We start from the raw sequence: 8,760 nt of genomic DNA, 5'->3' as shown, positions 1-8,760 counted from the left end.
AGAGCCCGGACTTGAACGCGTTGGAGAGACCTGAAAATAGCTGTGCAGCGACGCTCCCCATCCAACCTGACAGAGCTTGAGAGTATCTACAGAGAAGAATGGGAGAATCTCCCCAAATACAGGTGTGCCAAGCTTGAAGCATCATATGCACCAAGAAGACTCGAGGCTGTGATCGATGCCAAAGGTGCTTCAACAAAGTACTGAGTAAAGGGTCTGAATACTTACGTGATATTTCAGTTTTTCTAAAAACCTGTTTTTGCTTCATCATTATGGGTGATAGTGTGTAAATTGATGAGGGAAAAAAACAATTGAATCCATTTTAGAATAAGGCTGTAACGTAACAAAATGTCGAAAAAGTCAAGGGGTCTTGAATAATTTCCGAATGCACTGTGATTGGCTATTCCCACATATCATCATCTTCCTATCAAGTGAATAAAAACCACAAGACGCATTTCAAGACTTCCCAAAAAATCACATATATTTATTTCTCAAAGTGGCATTTCAACCATCTAAACTTTACACTATTTTTTGTTTTAATTTACAAAAACCACATTTATTTTAAATAAATCTGCAGATCACTTGAGACTAAATAGTATGTGCTGGATATCAAAATGAATATCTGGTTTTGAATTCCTATATGACTATCCTTCACCTACTTTTAACTCCTCAAAGTGGCTATTTAAAAAAATACTTTAGAACATAAAACTATTTGTATACGGAATTAAACACAACTAGGATTGCAAAATTCTACTAACTTTCCTAAAATTCCCAAGTTTTCCGGAAATCCAAGTTGGAAGATTCCGAGAATCAGGTTGGAATAAGAATCTCGGGAATCATCCAAACGGAACTTCTGGAAAACCAGGGAATTTTGGGAAAGCTCGAATTTTACAACCCTAAATACGACACATTCACTGTAAAAGAGTACCTGTCCCATTCTACGACTTACTGTACCCTAATGGCATTCGACTGGTTTCTAGTGGAATGGTGATCGACAAAGAACTTCATCAAACAGTAGTACTATTCCTATCAGGGACATCGAGTCATTCAGAGCTAATGGCTATTTATTAGAAATTCAATACACTTTTTTGACTTTCTTTAAGAGTAAAAAAAAGTTGCTGAACCCTAGTAGAAATATATAGGTTCTGCTTGCTCGACTAGAATACATGTTTTGAGGATGTCAGAGAATTGTGTGTCTGTGTCACTTGGTCCTGCGACAGACAACTGGCGGGTCTGTCTGTCTGTCTCTATTGTTTAAATAGCTTAATGTTAATGAGATGAAGGGCAGATAAGCAGACCCTCTCTCTATCTCTCTTTCTCTCTCTCTCAATGTTTTCTGTCTCTCCCTTTTCTCTCTTTCCTGCTCTCTTTTTCTCTTTAGTAGATTGACTGAGCCCTTCAGAAAACGGTGACTAGACATTCAATCTCATTCATTGTTACTGGCCCTTACATACTGTACTTGTTGTGCTTTTATTTGGTCTAGATCAGGCCACATCAGACGTGTCCCATAGCAAAGGTCGGTGTGTTCATGTATGCTAGACTGTGTACACATCTACAACACTCTCTATCAGACACAGAAACATAAGTTGAGAGGTCATTGCAAGAGACTTGGAGTAGGGGATTGCAATTGAGGCGATAACAAGCAATGGGGGAATTCTGGTTGGAGAAATAAAGCTGCGGAGAGTGTGAGAGGCTGTCCATCAGCCCTGTTGCTTGTGACCTGTCAGTCCGTCCATACATCTCTCCATTCGTCATCTGTCAGCACGTTCGTCTGTCTGTCTGTCCGTGGTCCCATGGGGGGTTGGGATTGAGTTGGAGTTGGGATGGGTCTAGGTGTCTAGGGGGGTCCTGTGGTCCTATGGACTCCCACTGTAGGAGTAGTCTGCCTTGTTGTGCATCACCAGCTTGTTGTCCACAAAGTAGAAGCTGTCGGACTGCGTTTTGTATGGGTGCAGGATCATTTCACGCACTGAGGAAGAAGGGAGAGCAAGGACACATCAGTGTGTGTGTGCTTGTGTAAGTGTGTGCGTTTGAGTGAATGCGTGTGTGTGTTTGAGTGAACGTGTGTGTGTGTGTGTGTGTGTGTGTGTGTGTGTGTGTGTGTGTGTGTGTGTGTGTGTGTGTGTGTGTGTGTGTGTGTGTGTGTGTGTGTGTGTGTGTGTGTGTGTGTGTGTGTGTGTGTGTGTGTGTGTGTGTGTGTGTGTGTGTGTGTGTGTGTGTGTGTGTGTGTGTGTGTGTGCGTGCGTGTGTGTGTGTGTGTGTCGGACTGTCTGGTATGGGTACAGGAAATGCATGCATGCGTGCTATGTCTGTGTCTCTGTTTCTATGAGTGTCTATACTCACTGATGTCCTCTGACAGAGGGGGGAACTCATAGATGTGTTCGCAGGTGTTCTTGCTGCTGGGCATACAGAAACCAAACTCAAAATCAAAGCTCTTGAGGAGCTGCTCTCTGAAGTAGTGCCTCTCAATCATCCTGAAGTTGTTTATGGGCATGTCTCCCACTGTGAACTCCACACTGTGTCAGAGAGGACAGGGGGACAGAGAGATCCGATAAACTATTGGAAGCACACTTATACACATCATTAGTTTGTCATAGTTTGATGCAGAACGGAAGTATAATTCCATGTCTCCTCATCTGCCCCCGTTCTGTAGCCCTTTCCTGCAGTCCAATGAAACACTGACCTCATGGGTGGAATGTTATTCATATTTTTCAGAATTTCCTAATTAATAAAGAATATTTTAAACAGTCAAACTTCTGGTGATTCTATGTCAAACAACTTTGTTATATTTTCAGTCTTCTATGATCTATATAAAGTGTAGTATTGGGATGCAAACTACAAACATTTCAACTTTATACCTGAAATAGTACAGGTGTCTTCTTTTTTTAAGCCCATAACCATGTGTGTGAGGTGTATACTTTGGTTTCAAAGTAGATTTGTTTAAGACTACCAAGATTTAGTCCAATGCAGTAATTAATAACAACTGGCCCGAATGTCATTTTCCTCATGTCTCTCTCTCTCTTTCTCCCTCTCTGCCTTCTTTTTTTATCTCTCTCCCTCTCTCTTTCTCCCTCTCTCTTTCTCTCTCTCCCTCTCTCTTTCTCTCTCTCCCTCTCTCTTTCTCCCTCTCTCTTTCTCTCTCTCCCTCTCTCTTTCTCCCTCTCTCTTTCTCTCTCTCCCTCTCTCTTTCTCTCTCTCCCTGTCTCTTTCTCCCTCTCTCTTTCTCTCTCTCCCTCTCTCTTTCTCTCTGCCCCCAACTGTACGGCCTTCCTGGCTCCTTGGTATCTGTCACTCACAAACACGCATGCAAGCACGTAGGCATGCACACACTCTCACCTCCTCTCACTCTCCGAGAATAGCCCTCCCCATCTGTCTCCTCTTCGTAGAGCAGCAGGGCACTGAGTGTCCACTGCACCACCATTCTTACACACCCACACACCCTGGCGGCCATCTTAGCTCTGACTTACGTGGCTCCGACCTGGCGCAGCTGCAGGAAGGCGGGGGTGAACTGGTAACGGACGAAGCGGCCTCCGTTGGGGTCCAAGTCCTTCTTTTCGCCCGCTGCCACAGTGTCACAAAAGATACCGCGTTAACAAGCCTGCTGTTTTGAAGCGCGGTCTCTCTGCTGTGTACCTCTCTAAATAGACACTGTTTCAGAGCATTAGATTATTAACTCACACAGCGAAATAACACCTCAATGGCGACCTAGCAATTCATTCATGAATCATGCATATTACTGCCTGGGCCTAGTTAAACCAGAGGTTGACGTCGGAAATGAACATACACCTTAGCCAAATACATTTAACTCAGTTTTTCACAATTCCTGACATTTAATCCTAGTAAAAATTCTCTGTCTTAGCTCAGTTAGGATCACCACTTTATTTTAAGAATGTGAAATGTTAGAATAATAGTAGAGAGAATCATTTATTTCAGCTTTTATTTCTTTCCTCACATTCCCAGTGTGTCAGAAGTTTACATACACTCAATTAGTATTTGGTAGCATTGCCTTTAAATTGTTTAATGTGGGTCAAACATTTCAGGTAGCCTTCCACAAGCTTCCCACAATAAGTTGGGTGAATTTTGGCCCATTCCTCCTGACAGAGCTGGTGTAACTGAGTCAGGTTTGTAGACCTCCTTGCTCGCACATGCTTTTTCAGTTCTGCCCACAAATTCTCTATAGGATTGAGGTCAAGGCTTTGTGATGGCCACAACATTGGAAGTATGCTTGGGGTCGTTGTCCATTTGGAAGACTCATTTGCGACCAAGCTTTAACTTCCTGACTGATGTCTTGAGATGTAGCTTAATTATATCTACATCATTTTCCTCCCTCATGATGCCATCTATTTTGTGAAGTGCACCAGTCCCTCCTGCAGCAAAGCACCCCACAACATGATGCTGCCACCCCGTGCTTCACGGTTGGGATGGTGTTCTTCGGCATGCAAGCCTCTCCCTTTTTCCTCCAAACATAACGATGGTCATTATGGCCAAACAGTTTTATTTTTGTTTCATCAGAGCAGAGGAGATTTCTCCAAAAAGTACAATCTTTGTTCCCATGTGCAGTTGCAAACCATAGTCTGGCTTTTTAAGGTGGTTTTGGAGCAGTGGCTTCTTCCTTGCTGAGCAGCTTTTCAGGTTATGTTGATATAGGACTCGTTTTACTGTGGATATAGATACTTTTGTCCCTGTTTCCTTCAGCATCTTCACAAGGTCATTTGCTGTTGTTCTGGGATTGATTTCCACTTCTCGCACAAAAGTATGTTCATCTCTTCTACACCTGCATTGCTTCCTGTTTGGGGTTTTAGGCTGGGTTTCTGTACAGCACTTTGAGATATCAGCTGATGTACGAAGGGCTATATAAATACATTTGATTTGATTTGATCTCTAGGAGACAGACTTGTGTAGGTCTACAATTTTTTTTCTGAAGTTTTAGGTATGCTTTTTAGGTAGGCCTTGAAATACATCCACAGGTGCCCCTCCAATTGACTCAAATGATATCAATTAGCCTATCAGAACCTTCTAAAGCCATGACGTCATTTTCTGGAATTTTCCAAGCTGTTTAAAGGCACAGTCAATTTAGTGTATGTAAACTTCTGACCCACTGGAATTGTGATACAGTGAATTGCACAAAGTAGATGTCCTAACCGACTTTCCAAAACTATAGTTTGTTAATGTTTGTTATGACCTATAGTTTAGTGCCACAAGTCATATATCCTAGGGTCTAATAATAGAGAATATGTTAACATGTATCTATGAATATGTTAGGGGACACAAATACTAATGGTTATACACTACCGTTCAAAAGTTTGGGGTCACCAAGAAATGTCCTTGTTTTTGAAAGAAAAGCACATTTTTTTGTCCATTAAAATAACATCAAATCAGAAATACAGTGTAGACATTGCTAATGCTGTAAATGACTATTGTAGTGTTTTGTAGCGTTTTGAACGGTCGTGTACATAGTACAGACAGGCCTAATACTGACCTGGTGCTGGGGGCTTGGTGATCTCAAACAGAACCGTCCCTGTCTCCATGTCTTGATTAAATACATTATAATGGGGGACATGTACCTAATATCTGTACTGTATAATATGATAGTTTCGACATAGCACATACCTGGTACAGGGGGCTTGGTGATCTCAAACAGAACCGTCCCTGTCTCCATGTCTCGGATCTTGAACCGTGTGAAATCGATCATGTGAACGTTCTCCTCTGGGGAACATAGGTAGTCTGAAACAGAAAGGAGACAGAGCACCTTTTAATCTGAATACAGGATGGCTACAGGAGGGCTACATACTCTATAGAGCACATTTTAATCTGAATACAGGAGGGCTACATACTCTACAGAACACCTTTTAATCTGAATACAGGAGGGCTACATACTCTACAGAACACCTTTTAATCTGAATACAGGAGGGCTACATACTCTACAGAACACCTTTTAATCTGAATACAGGAGGGCTACAGGAGGGCTACATACTCTATAGAGCACATTTTAATCTGAATACAGGAGGGCTACAGGAGGGCTACATACTCTATAGAGCACATTTTAATCTGAATACAGGAGGGCTACAGGAGGGCTACATACTCTACAGAGCACCTTTTAATCTGAATACAGGAGGGCTACATACTCTACAGAGCACATTTTAATCTGAATACAGGAGGGCTACAGGAGGGCTACATACTCTACAGAGCACCTTTTAATCTGAATACAGGGGGGCTACATACTCTACAGAACACCTTTTAATCTGAATACAGGAGGGCTACATACTCTACAGAACACCTTTTAATCTGAATACAGGAGGGCTACATACTCTACAGAACACCTTTTAATCGGAATACAGGAGGGCTACAGGAGGGCTACATACTCTATAGAGCACATTTTAATCTGAATACAGGAGGGCTACAGGAGGGCTACATACTCTACAGAGCACCTTTTAATCTGAATACAGGAGGGCTACATACTCTACAGAGCACATTTTAATCTGAATACAGGAGGGCTACAGGATGGCTACATACTCTACAGAGCACCTTTTAATCTGAATACAGGGGGGCTACATACTCTACAGAACACCTTTTAATCTGAATACAGGAGGGCTACATACTCTACAGAACACCTTTTAATCTGAATACAGGAGGGCTACATACTCTACAGAACACCTTTTAATCGGAATACAGGAGGGCTACATACTCTACAGAACACCTTTTAATCTGAATACAGGAGGGCTACATACTCTACAGAACACCTTTTAATCTGAATACAGGAGGGCTACATACTCTACAGAGCACATTTTAATCTGAATACAGGAGGGCTACAGGAGGGCTACATACTCTACAGAGCACCTTTTAATCTGAATACAGGAGGGCTACATACTCTACAGAGCACCTTTTAATCTGAATACAGGGGGGCTACATACTCTACAGAACACCTTTTAATCTGAATACAGGAGGGCTACAGGAGGGCTACATACTCTACAGAACACATTTGAATCTGAATACAGGAGGGCTACATACTCTACAAAACACCTTTTAATCTGAATACAGGAGGGCTACATACTCTACAGAACACCTTTTAATATGAATACAGGGGGGCTACATACTCTACAGCACACCTTTTAATCTGAATACAGGAGGGCTACATACTCTACAGAGCACATTTTAATCTGAATACAGGAGGGCTACAGGAGGGCTACATACTCTACAGAGCACCTTTTAATCTGAATACAGGGGGGCTACATACTCTACAGAACACCTTTTAATCTGAATACAGGAGGGCTACAGGAGGGCTACATACTCTACAGAACACATTTGAATCTGAATACAGGAGGGCTACATACTCTACAAAACACCTTTTAATCTGAATACAGGAGGGCTACATACTCTACAGAACACCTTTTAATATGAATACAGGGGGGCTACATACTCTACAGCACACCTTTTAATCTGATTACAGGGGGGCTACATACTCTACAGAACACCTTTTAATCTGAATACAGGAGGGCTACATACTCTACAGCACACCTTTTAATCTGAATACAGGAGGGCTACATACTCTACAGAACACATTTGAATCTGAATACAGGAGGGCTACATACTCTACAGCACACCTTTTAATCTGAATACAGGAGGGCTACAGGAGGGCTACATACTCTACAAAACACATTTTAATCTGAATACAGGGGGCCTACATACTCTACAGAACACCTTTTAATCTGAATACAGGAGGGCTACAGGAGGGCTACATACTCTACAGAACACCATTTAATCTGAATAAAGGAGGGCTACATACTCTACAGAACACCTTTTAATCTGAATACAGGAGGGCTACATACTCTACAGAACACCTTTTAATCTGAATACAGGAGGGCTACAGGAATACAGGGGGCTACATACTCTATAGAGCACATTTTAATTTTAATCTGAATACAGGAGGGCTACAGGAGGGCTACATACTCTACAGAGCACCTTTTAATCTGAATACAGGAGGGCTACATACTCTACAGAGCACATTTTAATCTGAATACAGGAGGGCTACAGGAGGGCTACATACTCTACAGAGCACCTTTTAATCTGAATACAGGGGGGCTACATACTCTACAGAACACCTTTTAATCTGAATACAGGAGGGCTACATACTCTACAGAACACCTTTTAATCTGAATACAGGAGGGCTACATACTCTACAGAACACCTTTTAATCGGAATACAGGAGGGCTACATACTCTACAGAACACCTTTTAATCTGAATACAGGAGGGCTACATACTCTACAGAACACCTTTTAATCTGAATACAGGAGGGCTACATACTCTACAGAGCACATTTTAATCTGAATACAGGAGGGCTACAAGAGGGCTACATACTCTACAGAGCACCTTTTAATCTGAATACAGGAGGGCTACATACTCTACAGAGCACCTTTTAATCTGAATACAGGGGGGCTACATACTCTACAGAACACCTTTTAATCTGAATACAGGAGGGCTACAGGAGGGCTACATACTCTACAGAACACATTTGAATCTGAATACAGGAGGGCTACATACTCTACAAAACACCTTTTAATCTGAATACAGGAGGGCTACATACTCTACAGAACACCTTTTAATATGAATACAGGGGGGCTACATACTCTACAGCACACCTTTTAATCTGATTACAGGGGGGCTACATACTCTACAGAACACATTTGAATCTGAATACAGGAGGGCCACATACTCTACAGAACACCTTTTAATCTGAATACAGGAGGGCTACATACTCTACAGCA

The 8,760-nt window shown here is 42.1% G+C and overlaps 1 protein-coding gene across 1 annotated transcript in view; it reads right to left on the bottom strand.

Moving 5' to 3' along the window:
- Positions 1 to 451: 451 nt before the first annotated feature.
- Positions 452 to 8,760, bottom strand: part of LOC123992804 (protein unc-119 homolog A-like) — a 50,585-nt gene continuing 42,276 nt past the window's right edge. The window contains exons 2-5 of the mRNA XM_046294328.1: positions 5,608 to 5,721; positions 3,465 to 3,558; positions 2,341 to 2,513; positions 452 to 1,966 (exon numbers count right to left, since the gene is read on the bottom strand). Of these exons, the coding sequence (XP_046150284.1) occupies positions 1,854 to 1,966; positions 2,341 to 2,513; positions 3,465 to 3,558; positions 5,608 to 5,721 (494 nt within the window). The 3' untranslated portion in view covers positions 452 to 1,853. The remainder of the gene's footprint in view (positions 1,967 to 2,340; positions 2,514 to 3,464; positions 3,559 to 5,607; positions 5,722 to 8,760) is intronic.

The sequence above is a fragment of the Oncorhynchus gorbuscha genome, linkage group LG13 (assembly GCF_021184085.1).
Source record: "Oncorhynchus gorbuscha isolate QuinsamMale2020 ecotype Even-year linkage group LG13, OgorEven_v1.0, whole genome shotgun sequence".
In the NCBI taxonomy this organism is placed as follows: Eukaryota; Metazoa; Chordata; class Actinopteri; order Salmoniformes; family Salmonidae; genus Oncorhynchus; species Oncorhynchus gorbuscha.
The sequence above is the reverse complement of the archived record's forward strand: the minus strand, read 5'-3'. Positions and strand labels throughout refer to the sequence as shown.